Here is a 21,799-nt window from a genome sequence, read left to right on the forward strand (position 1 = left end):
CTAAACTAACAGAACTGACCAGAAACTAATCAAGACAGTTTTTGAAATTTATTTATTGTGCAAGGAAAAGAAGAAAATCATCTCAGTGATGTTTATTAACCCAAAGGAAAAAACTTGAAATTCCCCCTCAACTAGAGTTACGTTTAATACTGTTCAATTGCAGGGCTAACTTCAACTGCAGCAGAATATCAAAGTTTTATTTGAAGCCTACGTCTCCATGTTTTATCATAACATCATTTCTTGTCTTTTATATCTTTGGATAATAAATCACATATTGGCTTATGCTTGCTCCAATGTTCCACTTGACATTTCCTAAATGAAGTAAGCAGTAATGGAAAGCTTGAGTCAAAACTAGAAAAAACATGAAAATTTAAGCTATGATAAAATATCATTTACTGTTGTCAATGCACCATTATATGGGCAACAAATCACGAGCTAATAGATTTTATATAAATAAAACTTTTTTAACATTAATTCAAGTTTAAACAAATGCTCAAGGCAGCTGAAATTTCTGAGCTTTTCCTTCCCCAAAAATTCCATACATTTTTAATTTTCACTGTCATTTGCTTGAATTTCTGTGCTAATTCACATGTATTCAAATTACCAATTCCATGTGAAAAATTTGAACATACATTTTCTATTTTTTCCCTCCAGTTTATTGGTATTTTTAGTTATGGGGGTATATTTTAGGTATATTTTCTTCTCCATTCTTCTCGCATGTCCATACCATCCCAATCATAATTTATGATAATTGTCTTCACACATCTGAGCCATAATGGTACCATTTTGAAACTTTTTTCTAAGACATCCGATTAAATACCTTTTCTTTGAAGGAGAATGAATGTTGTAACTTTCAAGTAAATGACAATAATGATAAGTAAATTTTGTATAGCAATTTAATAACGATTTTTACTCAAGTGGTCTTCAAAAACTGTTAGTAAGCCAAGAACATAAAAAAATAATGTTTTATGAGACAAGTGTGTGGCATGCCAAATCAACTAAAATTATGCTAATTGCATACAGATTTACTCAATATCAGACATGACTGAAATTGCACTGCACATGGAAAAGATCTTAAATACTTGATAATTATATTGTTTACAAATTCATGATTTTAAAAAAAAAAAATCGATACTGTACTTACCTTCCACAATACCACTCATTTTTGCACCTAGAACACCTTTTATCTCCTGCTTTAAGACAATTGGCACAAGTACTTTTGCGAGACGTAGCTGCTTCCAAACTCTCCATGTCATAGACATCTGACAAACTGTAAAGCAATAATTGAAATAAAAGAAAGGAATAGGACACTGTACAATATAAATGTCCTATTACACATAGGCGTGAAGTTATTGAAAATATAGGGAGGGTTTGGCCTGCTTGAGCAGGAGTTGGACGCTCTGGCCCATTCACTCAATACAAATTTATACCTATGACATTACATAAAAACTGTTACTACACTATGTTTTGTGTTACGAAAATAGTCTTTCAAAATAGTAAAAAATCAACAAACAATTTTGAAGCGATCAATGAAGCAAATCAAATTTTTTCACTCAAAATTTGATATAGGAAAGTTTAAAAATATCAGGATCACAGCGGAAATTACAGATACACACACACAGTATTTTTAAAAAAAAATTTTATTCAAAGTGAAATAAGTGAAATTAAAAGAAAAAATACATACCAGTTATAGAGACTCGCCAGATCTGATTCAACTGGGGAGAAATATTTCACAGCTTGTTTCTCTGCAATCGATTTCCATTTCCCCTCATACCTTCGTATCAGCTCATTTCTTATTTCTGGAACCTAAGGAAAGAAAATATAAGAAACTAGCTATAATACCCGGTGCTGCCCGGGTTTTCTTCCATGAGGCTGTTTGGATCACGTGATATCTCCCTCTTTCTTTGAGGGACATGCAAACCGTGTCTAAGTTAACCAATATGACGACTTCCTGAGCGACTTCATGAAATAAACAAATCTAGATTTAAAGAAGCATAGAAACGAATATATATTTTTTTCCTTTTTTTAAGGGGCGCTAGGTATTTCGATCCCCCCCCCCGAACTTTAATTTATCCATCTGCCTGTTTCAGCTTTAAAAAATGCTTAATTGAAGCTGTGGAATTTCGTCGATGTACTTTACGGGCCCATAATTCATTTTAAAACATCCTAAACTATGAATTAATGCAGTTGAATATCAAAAGACAATACGGAGACATTATTTTTCATGCTTGAGAAGATGTAAATAAAAAGTTGAAATCAATGTTATTGCATGAATGTCCAACTCAAAAGTAGGTCCGGCTAATTACTTCATTTTTAATCTCCTGGGCTTCGTATATCTCTAAGCGACCTCAATATTTCAAAAATTGAGAATTCAATACAATTTTTAAAATTATTGATGGGGCGGAAAATCCCACTAATTTCCGCATTTCTACAGTAAAATCGACAATTTTAGCACTGATTTCTATGAGGATCACCCTTTTCCTGACTTTCAAAGCGATGCTGATGATGATTATGATGTCTATTCAAAAAGCCTCGTTACTGGCAGGATTGGAAATGTATCAAACCATTATAAAGGCATAAACTATTATACATATACTAACAGGATTAAAGAAGTGACAAACCGTTGTAAAGGCATATACACGTCTGAAACGCATTGCTAGGGAACCACGGTAACCAAAGTAAACGTTCGGAAAGTGATTGTTGAGGCCCAAAAACCATTGTTGCCGGACAGTTTTTTGCCCATTTGGGGCATTTGCCCTGGTCTGACGAAATTTTAAAGTAGCCTATCGTTCAAGTCGGGTCCCATTTGGTTTATATGCAAAATTTGGCAACGATCGATCTAAAATTGTAGATTTGTATAGAGAACATACACACACACAGAAAATCAATTTTATATATATAGACTAGCTATAATACCCGGCGCTGCCCGGGTTTTCTTCAATGAGGCTGTTTGGATCACGTGATATCTCCCTCTTTCTTTGAGGGACATGCAAACCGTGTCTAAGTTAACCAATATGGCGACTTCCTGCAATAAACAAATCTAGATTTAAAGAAACATAGAAACAAATATATTTTTTCCTTTTTTTAAGGGGCGCTAGGTATTTCGATCCCCCCCCCCCCGAACTTTAAGTTATCCATCTGCCTGTTTCAGCTTTCAAAATTGCTTAATTGAAGCTGTGGAATTTCGTCGATGTACTTTACGGTCCCATAATTAATTTTAAAACATCCTAAACTATGAATTTATGCAGTTGAATATCAAAAGACAATACAAAGACATTAATTTTCATGCTTGAGAAGATATAAATAAAAATTTGAAATCAATGTTATTGCATGAATGTCCAACTCGAAAGTAGGTCCGGCTAATTACTTCATATTTAATCTCCTGGGCTTCGTATATCTCTAACCGAACTCAATATTTCAGAAATCTAGAATTCAATACAATTTTTAAAATTATTGATGGGGCGGAAAATCCCACTAATTTCCGCATTTCTACAGTAAAATCGACAATTTTAGCACTGATTTCTATGAGGATCACCCTTTTCCTGACTTTCAAAGCGATGCTGATGATGATTATGATGTCTATTCAAAAAGCCTCGTTACTGGCAGGATTGGAAATGTATCAAACCATTATAAAGGCATAAACTATTATACATATACTAACAGGATTAAAGAAGTGACAAACCGTTGTAAAGGCATATACACGTCTGAAACGCATTGCTAGGGAACCACGGTAACCAAAGTAAACGTTCGGAAAGTGATTGTTGAGGCCCAAAAACCATTGTTGCCGGACAGTTTTTTGCCCATTTGGGGCATTTGCCCTGGTCTGACGAAATTTTAAAGTAGCCTATCGTTCAAGTCGGGTCCCATTTGGTTTATATGCAAAATTTGGCAACGATCGATCTAAAATTGTAGATTTGTATAGAGAACATACACACACACAGAAAATCAATTTTATATATATAGACTAGCTATAATACCCGGCGCTGCCCGGGTTTTCTTCAATGAGGCTGTTTGGATCACGTGATATCTCCCTCTTTCTTTGAGGGACATGCAAACCGTGTCTAAGTTAACCAATATGGCGACTTCCTGCAATAAACAAATCTAGATTTAAAGAAACATAGAAACAAATATATTTTTTCCTTTTTTTAAGGGGCGCTAGGTATTTCGATCCCCCCCCCCCCCCGAACTTTAAGTTATCCATCTGCCTGTTTCAGCTTTCAAAATTGCTTAATTGAAGCTGTGGAATTTCGTCGATGTACTTTACGGTCCCATAATTAATTTTAAAACATCCTAAACTATGAATTTATGCAGTTGAATATCAAAAGACAATACAAAGACATTAATTTTCATGCTTGAGAAGATATAAATAAAAATTTGAAATCAATGTTATTGCATGAATGTCCAACTCGAAAGTAGGTCCGGCTAATTACTTCATATTTAATCTCCTGGGCTTCGTATATCTCTAACCGAACTCAATATTTCAGAAATCTAGAATTCAATACAATTTTTAAAATTATTGATGGGGCGGAAAATCCCACTAATTTCCGCATTTCTACAGTAAAATCGACAATTTTAGCACTGATTTCTATGAGGATCACCCTTTTCCTGACTTTCAAAGCGATGCTGATGATGATGTCTATTCAAAAAGCCTCGTTACTGGCAGGATTGGAAATGTATCAAACCATTATAAAGGCATAAACTATTATACATATACTAACAGGATTAAAGAAGTGACAAACCGTTGTAAAGGCATATACACGTCTGAAACGCATTGCTAGGGAACCACGGTAACCAAAGTAAACGTTCGGAAAGTGATTGTTGAGGCCCAAAAACCATTGTTGCCGGACAGTTTTTTGCCCATTTGGGGCATTTGCCCTGGTCTGACGAAATTTTAAAGTAGCCTATCGTTCAAGTCGGGTCCCATTTGGTTTATATGCAAAATTTGGCGACGATCGATCTAAAATTGTAGATTTGTATAGAGAACATACACACACACAGAAAATATTAAAAAATGAGTGGGGGAAAAAATCATCACTGTTATTTAAAATCATAAGAACGTTTCATTCACTACCATTGCCCACTTATTTATGTCATCAAAATCAGCCCTTTTAAAATTGTGGACAAATTTTAAAAGGAATTTTAAAATTTAAAATCTACCATTTAAAAGGTAAAAAATATAATGTGAAAATCTACTTGTTCAATTAGAAGATCAGGTTTAGCAGGCAGTGTGTCAAATAAAACTAGCTCTTCCAAGAAACGTGATAAATCCTGCAGCAATGGAAATTGATTAACAGCTGCTTCTGTCACCAATTGTTTCAGCTGAAAATGAAAGGCATGTTATTTTGATGGAATAGTGCGATTTTGATTTAAATATTATGGAATAAATATCACTTAACATGATCATATAAAGCAGTGTTTCCAGAAGTGGGCCATATCGTCCCCTTGGGGCGAAGGAACAATCCAGGGGGCAGTAGAAGCTATGGGTTTAGTATTTTAGTATAAGATCCTGTGGGTTGGCTTAAGTTGGGGGCGATGAGAACAAAAAACTTTTGAAGAAAGAGACGATAAAATAAAAAAAATAAAAAAACAAATAATAAAAAAGGAGCTATAATATAGAGTGCATCAAAACAACTAAAACATAAGAAACAATATCATAAATACAGAGAATTAATGCATATTCATGAGCTAACATTTATGAAACTCATATGAAATAAATTTAGAAAAACTGGTCACCCTAAGTTTTGGTTTTTGATCAGAGACAACCGACAGTCTCATTTTTTTCATCTGAAAGAAAAATTGCCATCTTGGGCACATTAGGTGTTGGAACCGAGAGGATTCAGGGCACTTGAGCCTCCACAATAATTTGTGGATATGCAATTCATAGCATGCTCTTTTCCCCTGCATGTGCTCTGAAATATTCTACATATGAAACTGGAATGCCTGGCAACCCCTCCTCCATGCTTTCTTTGTGTCTGAATCCAAGTACCAAGTGATTTTTCTGAGGCTCTATCTCGCAAACTCTTGAAAAATTCAACTACTCATTTTTCGGAGGCTCACCTTGTCTTGATTTGTCAGGGTGGGCCCATGCATTAAGTCAGCATTGTCTGTATCTCTGCTTGGACACAAGTACAGTCAAACCCTGACTTAATGGCAAAATATTTATTTTGCATAATTTTGGCATTATATTGAATCTTATTCAGCAGCTTCTTGCACAGGAAGGGAAGGGAGTTGTATAGTCCTGCAAACTGATCAAGGTTTTTCTGAGATTTGAGTGGTGACAAAAAAGTTTAAGAATCTACTGCAAATTCGAAACAGGTTAAATTGAAGCTCATTTGCCTAAACAAAGATGTCTTATCACATTCTTGTGTATCAATAAGAAATATTTTAATAAAAATACCCTCATAAGATGACTTTTTCGAAATTCAGTGATCTCGTACTTCTGCGTACACTGGTTATTCAACAGCAGTTGAAAGAGTGAAATCCAAATCTAGAGTCAAATAAATATTTACGTTAGCACAAACAAAGTAACAAGGGAACACAGTAAACTAAGCAATAATAACTTTCAGGCAAAAAAAACAAAAAAACAATTTAGATCAAAACTACTATATTCATACATTTCCATGGCTTTGGGGTAACATAAAACTGTTATATGTGCCATTTATTATTTCCTACTCAATATAACTAGGTTTCATTCATGCCCTATATATAAATATACAGAAGAATGTTATTGGGTAGCATGAGAATCACCAAATCTAAAATAAATAGGCCTCATAACCCAACAGCTTTACCATGCAAACTGTTGTCACCTATACACAAAATGTTATTGGCTTCTCTGGGTTCGCTGGAAAGGGTTATGCTCAGAAAAAGGAGGGGTTCCCCCCTATTTTTTCAATAACTCGTTTTGGAAGTGCGTCTCTTGCAGATTATTTCAAACAAGAAACTCAAAATTTCCAAGAAAGAAGCAAAATATGTGTACTTTTTCCCCCTTTGTGGGCCCCCAATTTGGCTCGGGCATTATCCCGGTCACCCCAGCCTGAGGCAACTGAATAAGGATTATTATTAAGCTATTTCAAGTAGCTATATGCCAGCCTAGTTCCATTCTAATGAATAATTTATTAAGCCTAATGCAGAATCATCTTTATATAATTGGGCAGAGGCAATCTCTTTAGCTATCACTGGAGCCAAGATCATTTGCATATTTTGGCCTTTTTAGCACTAATGCATAAAATCGAAGAATTTTCAGAATAAGCACATATTTTTGAAGATTTAAGAGCTCCATCACTTTTTTTAATATATAATTTTTCAAATAAATATTGCTCATAATATTTTCATAGCATCGGTTTTTTTTCGACATGTGGGATTTAGTGAATTAATAGATGCAAGGCTCCCACTTGAAAAATTAGTGTAGGACGAGGAGGGCACCCCTCTTTGACAACATAACCAGTGCTGTCTTAACACATGGGGCACAGCCCACGGGCCTCAAGAGAAGAGGGGCCCACAAAAATGAGATCTGGTTGAAATTTTCTAGAATTAACTAGGTGGGGCATCAGAAAAATCACTTGGCCCGGAGCCCATGATGCTCTTAAGACGGCCCTAAACATAACCATAGCATAATAAAAAATCCCTAAAAGTTTTTTGAAAACTTTTTAAATTAATTTTTTTTTGCATAGCACTATTTCAGTATCCTGCAATATTCACTCGAGCCAAAGCAAAATGACAGAAATGACTTGGTAACAAAAGCAATTTTTGGCCAAAATAAAGCGTATTAGCAACCACAGATAATTCTTTTCTGTGGCTCCTCACAATATATATATGTATAGACTCTTGTCCATAAATTAAGGATAATTCAGAATCACACGGAAATCGAAATCTAAAGTAAAAATTTCACCTGTAGAATTATCACACACATCTGCAAGAATGATATGCAAATTTCAGGAAGCTACCAGATGATGCCGATAGTACGTCACAATGACGAGAGTGTAAGAGGGGGGTATATAAGGAATGATGGCAAAGAAGTGAAATTGTTCACAAGAGTTCTGTAAGGCGCTCAGTGCCATAAGCGAATAGTTATGACACAGAGAACGCATGTGGATGATTTTTTACGTGGTAGAATTATCGGCCGCCTGGAATGTGGGCATACTCAGATGGAAGTATACGAGGAACTTGGAATTGCCCAAAGTGTCATCTCTAGGCTTTGGCAACGATTCCAAGATAACGGAAATGCCAGTAAACGTTACAGTACAGGTCGCCCCCGAGTTACAACGCTGAATGAAGACCGGTATTTGGCAGTAACTGCCAAAAGAAGCAGACGGAGCACAACATCCGACCTGTCTCATCAGCTATCTGCAGCCACGGGTACCACAGTTTCAAGGCAAACCGTGTACAGACGTTTGGGAGATATTGGTCTATATGCTCGCAGGCCTGTCAGATGTGTTCCGCTCACGGCAACTCACTGTCGGCAGCGATTAGCCTGGAGTAGAGAACATGCAATGTGGACATCTTCACAGCGGGCTTGCGTGATGTTTTCCAACGAGTCCAGGTTTAGCTTGCAGTCTGATTCATGTCGGACTTTCATATGGAGAACGCCAGGTACCCGTTACCACCAAGACAACATCATTGAACGACACCGTTACGGTGGTGCAGCATTGCTCGTTTGGGGTGGAATTATACTAGGTTCCAGAACAGATCTGCATGTTCAAATCGGAACCATGAAAGCCCAAATTTATCGGGACATCATTCTGGAACAACATGTACGTTTGTTTAGGGGTGCCATGGGCGCAGAAGTTGTGTTTATGGATGACAATGCCCGTCCTCACCGAACAAACATCGTAAACGAATGCCTTGAATCTGAGGATATAACCCGTATGGAATGGCCAGCATTCTCACCTGACTTGAATCCCATAGAGCATGTGTGGGACATGCTTGGCCGACGAGTTGCAGCCCGTAAACCACCTCCTACATGTGTATCGGAACTTCGGAGAGCATTGCTTGCTGAGTGGAGTGATCTTCCCCAAGATCAGATCGATAATTTGATACTCAGCATGCCTAGGCGTTGTACGGACTGTATTTCATCGCATGGGAGACATACAATGTATTAACCATCATACCAACCATGTAATAGTAAGTTTTTGTAAAGGAGGTATTTTTTACAATTGCTCCAGGGAGCAAAAATCATAGTTTTTATGAATGGTATCATACATACACCATCGTTTTTGTTCTTTATCTTTTGTTTAATAAATGGGCTTTATGAATAAGTAACATTTGTTTTGTTTCTGAACCTTTATTTGCCGGAGCTGGCATTATCCTTAATTTATGGACATGAGTGTATATATATATTACATTTTTTTTTTTAGTTTTCCACAGTCCAGTCTGTCAACTCTCTTTGACAATGCACACAGCAAATTATGAAGACATGTAAGTTTTTTTAAGAATGACACTCTTTTGAGATTACTTCCAAAAGCACAGTGCAAAATGTGTAAATTACAAGGTCTGATATAAATACGTCAAGGTGGACCAGATGGTTTCATCGCATTGTCCATCCCTTTTTTTAAAAGAATTTTTTTTGTGGAAAAATTTGTTCCTCAAGTGGGGGGTCGGCTTATACTCGGGTCAGTTTTTGATGAGAGAACATCGACCCCCAAATCAGTAGTAATTTTTGCAGCAGTGTTCGAGAAACCGGCATTATTGGTATGGGATATGTTGAAATCCCACATGGAACGGATTATGTCAAAGCCGAGGCAAAGAAATGGAAAACATCATTGGTTTCGATACTAGGTGGGATAACGTCGATTGTACAGAGAAATTTGTCGATTGTACTCCAAGACTATTTAAAGAATTTGTGGATTGAATGGATGAGTTCCGATGATAAAGAAACTACAAAAAGTGGTGCCTTGAAGAAACTTGACATTGGCCTAGTGTGCCAATGGGTACATGAGGCGTGGAATTCTGTTTCCGTCGATCCTTCAAAAAATGTTGCATCAGCAATGCGATGGACGGAACTGAAGATGATATCCTCTTTGAAAGTGACAATGGCGATGACGGCCCAGATGAGGATAAAAACGAAGATGCTGTGCCCTCTGTGATGATCTGATGGATTACGATGAGCTTGGAGACTCAAAAGAAATGGGTTAAAAAGTTTGAATCGTTTCCTATTGTAAATTTTCGTAAGCTGTTGATTTTGCATAAAAATATAAGATTTTTTTTTCTCTGAAATGCACGGATTTTTTGGGGTCGGCTTATACACAGGTTTTCAATTTATTGCAGTTTTGGTGGTCCTGAAGTGGGGGAGTCGGCTTATACACGAGTATATACAGTAATTGAATGTTATTGGGTAGCATAAGAATCACCAAACCTAAATAAATAGTCCTCATAATCCAACTGCTTTGCTATGCAAACTGTTGCGTCACCTATACACAAAATGTATACCATAATTTTGAATGACAAATGTTAGTTACTGTCCAAGACCATGAAGCAGCAACTGGTTTTTAGGAATTTTCTTTTTTATATACAGGAACCTACAAAATGATTTTTTTTCAACCAGGCAGAAGTTTTAATCACTACTCAACTTGTTGAACTCTCAAACTAAGCAAATAAAAAATAAATAAACCACCAAATGGTCCACATACACCCCCCCCCCCAAATAACTTTAAAAACGATACAATTTCTGCTTTAGCAGAACCATTAATTGCAATCTACTGCATTTGTTTATTTGGCATTGTGTCGATGATTCGCTCCTCAATTAAAATCAATTATACAAATTTTGTTGATAGGTTTTGGTAAAAAAAAGTAGGACATTTTACGAAAAGTAAAACAAATGGGAACCCTCTAGATGTTCGTAATACTGTATTTTCCAAACATCAACTGTTTTATTCCAAGGCTATTTCTAGAAATATATCAAGTGTCCAATTTTTTTAGAAGCATTGTTGAAATTCTATTGTTACTGGTATTTTATTACTGAGCAGCTACAACAAACTAGAAAGTGAAAATGCCTAAACAAAAAATGCGTAGAAATTATTTCCATATGCAGTATATAGGTATGAGAATATTTTTTTAAATGAATATGCACAATAAGAAATAAAAAATATGCATTTTAAAAACATAACCCTTTTTTTTTGCATGGTGATTTTTTAATGCATATTTTCTCAGTTTTGGAAATTTTTAACTTTTTCAGGATTTTTAATGCATATTTTAGTATTTTTTTAAGTGCACATTTGCATATTTTTAGTGCACACAATTTTTTAGTGCATATAATCGGGGCTCTGGCTATCACTCATAGCAATAGGACAGAATGTAGAAAAACAGTTTGTTTCTAATCACCAAGCTAAGAGGGCCTTACTAATCAAGAAATAGTTAGATCTTTGAAAACCGGACGTATGCTGCTTCCCATCTGAGAGAAAAAGTTAAACCATAAATAAGTTAAAATAGTTAGACCTATGGTGTCGCTGCCGACATGTGCAAAAAGAGAAAGTCACACTCCCAGAGCAGTGATTGATGTACACGCTCAAAGCGTCATCATGTGATGATTCGAGTCATCATGCAGTTCGTTTTTTGTCCTGTACATAATTTGTCGTGTAAATAAAGTCTGTCCCTCGTGTAAGATAAAATGCATGTCTGTCTTGAATTGTAACAATTGTTTAAAACTATCATGTTTCGAAAACCATGAAAAATAAATATATGAAGCTAAAAGAAAATGAAATAATACCTGTCCTTCAGTATCCGACAGCTTTTGTTGATCATCAACTTTGACCCATGAATCGACGACAAAATTTTCCACATCTCCAGCAGACGTTCTTCTCTGCCATGGCTTAGCAAGCATCAAGTCCACAAAAACCATCGGCATGTCATGAACTGATAAAAGTCGATGTAGACCACTCAGAGGCAGGCTGAAAAAGATGAATCATGAAAAGGAAAAGTAATCTTGATGCTTTGATAATAATTAATGATGTAATAATTCACTTGAACGTATATTTCTGAAAAAAGTTTGGAGTCTCACACCCTCAAGGAAGGAAAAAAATCTAGTGCTTTCATAAAAAAATTCATTAAATTTTCCCCAGTTAGAAATATTGGCTGTTAAAAGGTTAAAATGATGAACATCAATGCTTTGTAATAACCAACTTAAAACTAATGTATACATACACCTTCAGATGTCTAGTAATATAAGACAAAAATGAAATTGATGTGATTCCAATGGAAAAAGATAACATCTTTTCTTTTTGCAACAGCTCTGACAAATCCCGATCTTCTTCAGCATAGTCTTGGCTTTCCTCAGCTTCTTTTTCATTGCTAAAAGATGCAGGAACATACAAAAAAAAAAAAAAAAAATATTAAATACAATGCTACACTGCATGGTCAGTAATTGACAAATACGCTGTAAAATGTGATAAATTAATTAAACATATCACCACATAATGAAATATTTCTTTTTTGATCATTTTTGTCACACTACGGTAATTTTTTGCACACGAGGGCTAATTAGACCGGGACCTACAATTTATTGCCGATTCCAAATGGTAGGATTGTTTTTTTATACTCATCGAGAGGTTCGTGCGCTAACCCCTCGATGGGTATTTCTTTTTTTTTTTTTGAGACCAAAGTCTGTCATTTTGTGTTATCTGATGTCATTATTTTACACTGCAGGAATGAAATAGATTCAGTCAAATATTGCAGTGTCATCTTTCACAAAATGTATATGCCTGTAGCGGAGAAACAACTCAATATTAGAAATACGGGGTGGGCAAAAAGCCCATAGAAACTTTAAAAATTCATAAAAACTGGAAAAATAACCAAAATAAAATCGGTTTGCAGGGTTGGCATCACTAGGTCACTGGAATTTCTTTAAGACAGGAAAAAACCTCAAAACAGCCGATAGGTGGCGGTGCAAGCGGTACGGTCAGAGGTGTCATGTATACAACAGACCAGCTGCCCTCTGCCGTTGCTGGATTTGTGACACTCCTGCAATGTGTTTATCCCCTGTGGTGGTGGTGGTCATGTGGACCACATACTGCTGTAATAAATGATTTATGATTTGGAGGCATTCTCTTCGTTATTTGCATATCTTTTCTTTGACTAGTGTACGTCATCGCCACCTCTCCGCTGTTTTTCAGTTATTTTTTCCTGTCTTAGAAAAATTCCTTACCTAGCGATGCTAATCCTGCAAACCATTTTTCATTTTGGTTATTTTAATGGTTTTTATGAATTTTTAAAGTTTCTACGATTTTTTTTTGCCCACCCTGTAGTTCAGAACACTTTAGTTAGTCAAGTGGAAGGACTCATATATGTGTTTTTTCTATTGTTGGAGTGGTAGACAATCATTGGCCTATGCAAAGGGGGGTTTTGGGGTTATAACCCCCCCCCCCTCCCTTCAACCAAGATCATAGTGTTATTTTGCAGGAAAAAAGTAACCCCCCTCAGAAGCAAAAAAAATCTGAAAACCTCCCTCGAGAAAATTCTGCGTACGCCTATGTAGACAATAATGCAATAATGATGATGCATATGAGGAATCAGTTGTAAAAGTTTACAAGTGTTTGTCCCATTATATTTTTTTCAAGTTTCAAACCAAAATATTTGGCACCTTAAATAAATCCTAGATTTACTTTTGCGATATTTGGTGAAAATTTTTAAACAAGACCTACCTACTCATCCCTTGTCCTTAGCAGCCCTGACTATAGAATTATTGTATTCAAGGCATTAATACAAAATTTATTCATGTATTGTGTTTGCTAATATAAATCCTGTTATTTATATTTTTCTAATTTTAAAATGCTATTTTTAGAGCACTTTTAGAATAGCTACAGCAGCAAGAGAAAATGGTAAACAAACATTTAAAAAAAATTATATGAAGTATTGTTTTTTACAAGAGATATTTCCAATGTACCGTGTGCCATTATTTATATACATCTGAATGTAACAAAATGACTGGACAGTTCATGAAGAAATACTTGGAAGAACTATTCAAAAAAAATTGTAAATGATTTTGAAGATCTTTGAGGAAAAGAGTAAATATAAAAAAACATAAATGAAAAACTTGTGATCATGGCAAAAGAGCTGAATTTAGAAACAAAAATTATGGGAGCGGGGTGCGGTTAGTCCACTTTAATGAAGCTTGTGAGGAAGAATTTACTAATAAAGGTTACATAAATTTAGAAGCTGTGAAGTTTAAGAAGAAAAACTAAAGCAATACGTAGCATAAGAGAATAAGTAACATATGAAATAAGTGCAAAAGTATTAAAAATGACATCAAAGTTACATAATTGGAATACGTGCACATTCAATAATTGTAATGATATTTTATCAAATTGTGCTAGAAAATATTTCAATAGGCTGGACAGATAAATATGGTTCACGTTCACACTTCACAAGAATTCATGATTATAATGAGCTTGATAAAAGAAAATAATTTAAAAAAACTATCAATATATCTGAAAATGAGGATCATAACTTCAATTTCTTTTAAGCCTCACCATAGCAAGAGTGTCACTTTCCTATGACAAAAATCAATGAGGTCTATCAGAACATCGCTGGCAGATTCCACTACTACTTCATGGAAAAGGAGAGATCCTAACAGGCCTGCCACAATAGTTTCGTGATAAAGCTAGAGTAAAATGAAAAATAGGAGAGTTAGTGAATGAAAAATTTCCAGAAATTTAACCAATAGTATTATGTTGAAATAAATACACATTAAATCATGTAAAACCAGTAGTTTAATACATTTTTGTGCAACGCACCACAAGCTCCATTTTTACAAAAAGTTCACAGACTGATATTTTTAGGCATGTTCTTGGTACAGGTGGTAAGCAGAGCTAGTACTAAAAGTATATATATGAAGGGCCATTTGTATGCCACCCCTCCATAAATCTCAGCATTTTTTTCTTTCATGCCATGGTGAGCTGATGTCATTTGTTCCTTATAAAAGATTTTTTTGCTTAGTATTGGAAGATTTACAATACTAAGCAAATTTACTTCTCAATATAATAGATACACGATTATATAAATTTAGTTTCAAAATGATGATTTGCTTAAGAGCTGATAAAAATAGTCCAAATGATGATGACATAAAGAAGTATATATAACACATATTTTATATTATATACATTTGAGTGGTATTGATACAAAACCACCAATACTATCCTTCAAACAGAGCCACCAGTTGCCGGAGACGAAAGAAAGATTGTCTAAGTGAAAGTGTAATGAGGAAGTAATGACATTGCTCAGTTTACTAAAAAAAATGTTTAAGAAATTTATTATATAGCCTCAGACAATATATAGAAACCATTTCTCTGTGTAGAGAGATTAACAAAAATGTGAGCTTTATGGTAGGTAAATTCATTATAAATTGAAAATTTGTTGCATAAAAGTTTGTGTTGTATTCATTAATACTGCTCTATACATGAATTTTACAATTATGAAAAGTACAACGATTTCATTGAAAAACTAAACCACAAAAGATACCTGATTTTTGTAGTAAAATTAGAATGGAAAATTTTTGTTCAATTTATGTATTCTGAAAAAAAAAAATACAGCAACAAAAAAAACGGCACTGGCTGGTTATCAGGATGATTGGTAATTGGCAAGGAAAATAAACCAAACCTTTCATGAGATTGTTATGACAGTTGAAAAATAAGGTGACTGCTTAACCCACTGACGCCAGTTGGTAAGAAACTTTGCCATACAAAATTAAAATTTTTTCTTTGCCAATAAATAGTGGGAGTATGATTCCACTTCAGTGTTTTTTTTTCTTTCTAAAAATCAGTCATCTTTAATGGGTTAAATCACAAGCACAAAACAAATCATTCTACCATCAAAAAGCACTTTAAATTGTGCCAATATTGAAAAAATGCACGTCCAGATAACCAGTATGGTAAAAATCCCTATTTAGTGGTGGGTTGAGTTTGGTTTTTGAAGATGATATCCATATAACGTCCAGATAACCAGTATGGTAAAAATCCCTATTTAGTGGTGAGTTGAGTTTGGTTTTTGAAGATATCCATATAACTCGCCAGTACTAAAAATATAGCAAAAGAAATTATTTTTGAAAAGTGTAACTGCATACCACAAAATACAGGAGCACAGTTGTAGAAGGACGGAAGTCTAACTTCAAAATCTCGGGAAATACTTTCTCCTTCCATATTTCAGTGACAAGTAGCTCATGAATCAGGGTAGGAACCTATGAGGAAGAAAAAAAAAGGAATCTCAACTCATAATGACAAAATTTTTCAGTCTGCAACAATAATAATCATTGAGATGGTGCTTTCCAAATTATGTGCAGCAGTACCCTGGAATACTGTGATCAGCTTCTGGAGTTGCTGCAATTACATTTTCCACTAGTAGATTTAATAGATAGATTAATAGGATAATCCACTAAAAAAATTACTTGTTTCCTGTATTATACATGAATTCAGTGTCATTTTAACGCATGGCCCAGGGGCCTCAAGAGAAGAGGGCCTCACAAAAATGAGATTTGGTTGAAATTTTCTAGAATTTACCAGGTAGAGCTTCAAAAAAACCACTTGGCCAGGGGGGGCCCCATGATGCTCTTAAGATGGCCTACATGAATTGTCTGTGATTTCAACTTATTACTTAACCAATTCAACCATGCCGCAACTGTTATGTAGGCAGTTGTATATTCTGACTTGGGGGTACTGCGAGCAAAGCATTTTGATGAGGTGCACCAAAAAATTAAAAATTAGTGAAACCAGACAAGCTGGTTTGAAAGACCTCTCTACACCAATGGTTGAATTGACCTAGAAGACGGGAATGCATTAGCAAGATCTAAAAGTCTGTCTACACTGTTAGATGTTCTGGTTTTGTTTCTTTGAAATAATGGTCACCCATTATTTGAATGAATGGAAGATTATTAAATTATCTGAAATAATAGGTGACCATTATTTCAGAGGTGCAAAACCTCTCATCTACGGCTAAATGCAGCCCACCAAGTGGTTTCACCCAGCCCTGGTTTTGTTTCTTTGAAATAATGGTCACCCATTATTTGAATGAATGGAAGATTATTAAATTATCTGAAATAATAGGTGACCATTATTTCAGAGGTGCAAAACCTCTCATCTACGGCTAAATGCAGCCCACCAAGTGGTTTCACCCAGCCCTGGTTTTGTTTCTTTGAAATAATGGTCACCCATTATTTGAATGAATGGAAGATTATTAAATTATCTGAAATAATAGGTGACCATTATTTCAGAGGTGCAAAACCTCTCATCTACTGCTAAATGCAGCCCACCAAGTGGTTTCACCCAGCCCGCGAAAGGTGTTCCTGTAGAAAAAGTATCAATATACACAACACCATAACATAAGCTGATCACATTTCCTTCATAAAAATATGGGAAATCTGTATTCATATGGGATGTCACCAATTATCGCTAAAAAATTGTCAAATGCAAGTAAAAGGGACAATTACAGCCAGTGACAAATGCAAATAAGGTTACAAATTGCAGCCAAAGATTGTCAAAGGCAAGTGAAATTGCTAATTCTAGCCAAAAATAGAATAATTCACAAAAAACTGTATATGTTTGATAGATATGCGAAATAAATATATTTACGTGACAAAAAAAATTATGGTGGAGTCATGCAGAGGCAGCTGTTGGGTCATGTAACCCATACAGCTGCATAGGGTGCTGTTCCACGAATGGTGCCAATTCCATGTCGAAAGGACAAAAAAAAAAATGTCAGGGGCGCCAAAAATAAGTCCTGTACAGGCAGAAAAGCCTCATTGAACAGTTGGATGGCAGAAATTATGGAAATGTCTGGTGAAATACAGGATGTGTGGTCACCCTATATAGGTTATATACAAGTTTCTGGCCTGCAAGTGGAAGAAATGTCTGGCCCGCAGACTGAAAAGGTTGTGCTCTGCTGCATTACCTGAGTATACATGCATACATACAAAGTTGTGATGTAAAAAAGTAATATACTACCTTTCCTATGGACAAAAAAAAGTCTTTTACAAACTCTTCTCCATCACACCTTACACTCAGAGATGACTGAACTGAAAGTTTGTAGATTAGTTTGTGCTGTTTCAGCCATCTGAAGGAGAAAAAAAACTAATTTTAGTATGCATGTTCGATAATTGCATATGCCTTTTTTTACGACTCTAAAACACACTTTGTTTGGATGGTGGAAGGGATTCTACCCCTAGGTTGGGATCCTTGGCAGGCCTCTTCATAGTTAATTTATAATGTCAAAAAGCAAAAAATAGGAATCATCTCAGGCCCCCGGGCTAGAGCCCCGTCAGTCTTACCCTTGTTGGTGGAGGGGGGCAATGAGTAGAAGTAATGTTTTACACCTTTCAATTATCTCACTAATTTTGCCCCCCCCCCCCCACAACCATTGTTGATTTATTTTTGCATTTCCCCAAATCTCCAAGAGTATGCATACCCATAGGTTGAGAACCACTGAATTTAGAGATTACTATAAAATTACAAATTAGAAACGAAATATATATTTATGAAAGAAGGTTGTACTTGGGTGATCCCACAGTAGCGAGGTCAACCACGTTCAAATCTTGAATAAATGCTTCAGCTTCGTTCGGAAAAATCACGTGTCCGCGATTCTCCATCTTGTAAAAATAGTTCTAGGCAATCCTTCCACTTCCTCTACAAGATGAAAGAAAAAGGACATAGTGTTTAAAGACACAGTTTCCATGGCAACATTGTTTTTATATATTAAGCGAATAAATCCCAAGCTTTCCTTAACCACAGCCAATACAAATATTTAAATAAGAACATTTTAGAATATTCAAGTAAAATTCCTATATCATGACATTTGAGAAAGTGGAAATTTATTTTACTTTCAAACCCATACATGGGCGAAATAATTTAAAATTTATTCCCAGACGGCTGTGACCGACATGAAAACTTTTGCTGATTAGGTTGGTTTTTTTTTTCATCAAAATCTGAGTTATATTTTTATGAAATTATAACAATAAATATTCATATTAATTCTAATAATAATTTTTTTAATTATTTATTATTTTTGTATAACCAATTCAGAGAATATCATGTGAAATTTACCTGTCAAGCATCATCATCATCACCACCATCGTCTGATGTTTGTGGGGACAAAATGTGTTTACATCTTGCCCTGATTCAAAATGAAAGTCATTGATTGACACCATAATTATGAAGTGTTCCTACCCGCGATGTAAAATAATTAGTAAGAAATGTCCCTCTCGTGATTTAAAATAATTAGTAAGAAATGTCCCTCTCGTGATTTAAAAGAATTAGTAAGAAATGCCCCTCTCGTGATTTGAAAGAATAAATTATGATGGAGTCTCAGCAAGTTTTTGTTTGCTCCGCAGATGTTGCGGCTTTCGTTGATGCCTTGGAAACGATCGGCTACCCCATGGTAGAGACTCAAATTGTGGCTGCTCAAACGTAAGTTATATTATTTCTCATTGGATATCAAGTAATTCAATATGCATCATCTTGATGGCCGCAATCTCCCTGAAATGGAGGTCCTAGGTGAAAATTTTTGATGGGAGGCCCCGATTCGAGCTTAAGTGAATGGATTTTCTAGTAAATTCACATTGATTGATAAATATCCTTTTCCTGATAGAAACCACAACGAAGGACAAGAACCACAAACATTTCAGGCCCTGTGTCATCACCAAATAAGAAATATTACTGCTCTCGTGCTGATTCCAGATCCTGTTTGGGTTATTTATCCAAATCTTTACCCTGGTCATGTAGCGGGAAAGAGTGACACATTAGGTCTGAAAGACTGACTTATTAGGACATCATTTTTGTATGGCCGAGGGTATACATGGCCAACACAACATTTGTGTTCGTGTATATATGAGACATGGGGTTGCCTCTGTGGTGGTCATAGTGACGGACTTGCATCACGAGGTACCGGGTTCGAACCCAACCGTCACCACAGTGGTGGTCGGCTGAAGTTGGTTTTCTGCGGTTCCCAACTTCAAGGCATGAATGCGAGCCAATCTCCCCCTTCAAAAAGTCTCGCTACAGAGAGCAACAGACCTACAAAAACTCAAATGTAATTCAATCATAACACATCACTCACTTCACTTCTCAAATATAGATGGCGGCACTGAAAAAAAAATCAAGCATAGCACTACATACGCACTCAGACTGTTAGGTACACACGCACAGTTATACTTCCGGCACAACTCACTAGGTAGTAAATCACCCATATATGGTGATAGACCTGAGTTGTGCTATGTTTGAAAGAAAGAAAGGGGTCGGGAAAAAAACCGCAGAAGCTGACTTGCTTGGACATACTTTTTTTTTTGTTGCATGACCCAAATTAAAAAAGTTTAGGGTAGCAAATATGCTATCGTATTAACAGCATATCTCATATAAATTTTTAAACATATATTTGCCCCTGGTCATGCAGTAAAAAAGTTATATCCATATATAAATCAGACATTGGGTCAACAGCAGCTGACTTGTACAGACATAATTTTCACATGACCAGGGATAAAAATTTGGGACTGCAAATCCAATATCATGCAAATGAAACATCCCATTTGGGTTGTTAACCATGTCTTTACCTCTAGTCATGCAAGGTGCGGATCTAGCATGGAGCGATCACGCCTTCCAAGAGCTGAATAGTATGGGAAAAATTGGTCTCTTCTATAAAATACAGGATGATGCAAAGAAACTATATAATAAATCACCCCCCTTTCTGACACATCACCCTGATCCGTTACCTGGGCCATTCAGTTGAAATTATGTGCATACAAGTGACGTATTGGGTCAGAAAGACCACAGCTGATCTGAACGCAAGGCTGACTTGTGTGGACAAAGTTTGTTTTTGCCCCATGACTGTAGACGACATTAAAATTCCACTATCATGCTAATGGCACATCCCATTTGAATTGTAGGACATATTTTTGCTGTGGTCATGCAGCGGAAAAATTATGTCAGTACAAGTGAGACATTGAGTCTCAAAGACCATAGCAGCTGACTTGTGTGAACATAATTTTTGCATGACCTGGAGTAAAAAGTTTTGGATTGTACAAATCCGAGGGGACATTCTCTGTCAGTGTGGTCATATTTGGCAAGGCTGGAACTAGAAGGAGGCAAAGAGGGTAATACTGTCTTGTGGTAAACTCGCTGCTGTGGTGGTCGAGTGGTCAAGGTGACAGACTCGCATTGTGAGGACCCGGATTTGAACTCCACCTGTGCTACAGTGGTGGTCGGCTAAAGTGTTTATTTCTCTCACTGAGGTCCATCATTTCACCTTTCACACAACAATATTTTGTCTCCAGGGTAGTTGCTATGGCACATTTTGATGTTCCCCAACTTCTGCTCATACCCAGAACATGGCCCGCCGCTCCATCTCAACGAAGAGATATAAGCACACAGGTGGTCAAAGACCTGGCTGAATGTTCCCATTTGGAATCATTGACAATGCTCGTCACACCACAGATAAACTGACTGAATGAATGAACGCCAGGACTTTGCCACTGGACTTATCCCGTTGTCGAAATCTCTTCCAGCCCAACTTCGTGGCAAGAAATAAACAGATAAACTGACCAAGGATCAGTCTTCTACTTGAGTTGATCCCAAAATCCCAGTAGGTGATCCGAGTTACGAAAATCTGGTTAGATATTATCATGATAGAAATGTCCAGCAGAGCAAACATGAAGTTACATGACATCAATAATTAAATGAGTGAAATCATCATACCATGTATAGGACATTGTGAAAATCATCGCACCTTAGACATAGACAGGTCACGAACTTTGGTATATCCAAGTCATGTCTCTGTAAAGAGCTTAAGTAAGATAAGATTAAGAGCTCTGTAAGATAAGATTAATGATTACATT

At 36.0% G+C, this 21,799-nt stretch overlaps 2 protein-coding genes across 3 annotated transcripts in view; one reads left to right on the forward strand and one right to left on the reverse strand.

The window, feature by feature from the left end:
• LOC149079604 (interleukin-1 receptor-associated kinase 4-like) overlaps positions 1-9,414 on the forward strand; it is a 24,358-nt gene extending 14,944 nt beyond the window's left edge. The window contains exon 8 of the mRNA XM_089240215.1: positions 9,354-9,414. Coding sequence (XP_089096341.1) covers positions 9,354-9,386 — 33 coding nt within the window. The 3' untranslated portion in view covers positions 9,387-9,414. The remainder of the gene's footprint in view (positions 1-9,353) is intronic.
• LOC149079605 (zinc finger MYND domain-containing protein 10-like) lies at positions 34-18,846 on the reverse strand. 2 transcript variants are annotated; one of them, XM_089240216.1, is made up of 12 exons: positions 18,794-18,846; positions 18,468-18,599; positions 17,922-18,030; positions 16,049-16,162; positions 14,460-14,590; positions 12,136-12,282; positions 11,702-11,882; positions 6,398-6,487; positions 5,194-5,319; positions 1,685-1,806; positions 1,145-1,270; positions 34-312 (listed from the first exon to the last, which is right to left on the reverse strand). In XM_089240216.1, exons 2-12 carry the CDS (start codon positions 18,560-18,562, stop codon positions 234-236), a joined length of 1,320 nt encoding a protein of 439 aa, XP_089096342.1. In that variant the 5' UTR covers positions 18,563-18,599; positions 18,794-18,846; the 3' UTR covers positions 34-233. The 2 variants fall into 2 exon arrangements, with proteins under 2 accessions (XP_089096342.1, XP_089096343.1); XM_089240217.1 differs by lacking the exon at positions 18,794-18,846 and having other exon boundaries at positions 18,468-18,781.
• Between the last annotated feature and the right edge of the window lie 2,953 nt (positions 18,847-21,799).

The sequence above is a fragment of the Pholcus phalangioides genome, unplaced genomic scaffold, assembly GCF_987345545.1.
Source record: "Pholcus phalangioides strain wild (caught in Gottingen) unplaced genomic scaffold, Ppha-v1.0 ptg000012l_1, whole genome shotgun sequence".
NCBI lineage: Eukaryota > Metazoa > Arthropoda > Arachnida > Araneae > Pholcidae > Pholcus > Pholcus phalangioides.

Bases quoted from the DNA above. Each gene is read 5' to 3' on its own strand.
- LOC149079605 (XM_089240216.1), bottom strand. From the start codon at position 18,562: ATGGAGAATCGCGGACACGTGATTTTTCCGAACGAAGCTGAAGCATTT. The intron at 1,271-1,684 runs GTATGTATTTTT...ATTGCTTTACAG, and splicing joins CTGGCGAGTCTCTATAACTG to TTTGTCAGATGTCTATGACA. The intron at 313-1,144 runs GTAAGTACAGTA...TACTTCATTTAG, and splicing joins AATGAGTGGTATTGTGGAAG to GAAATGTCAAGTGGAACATT.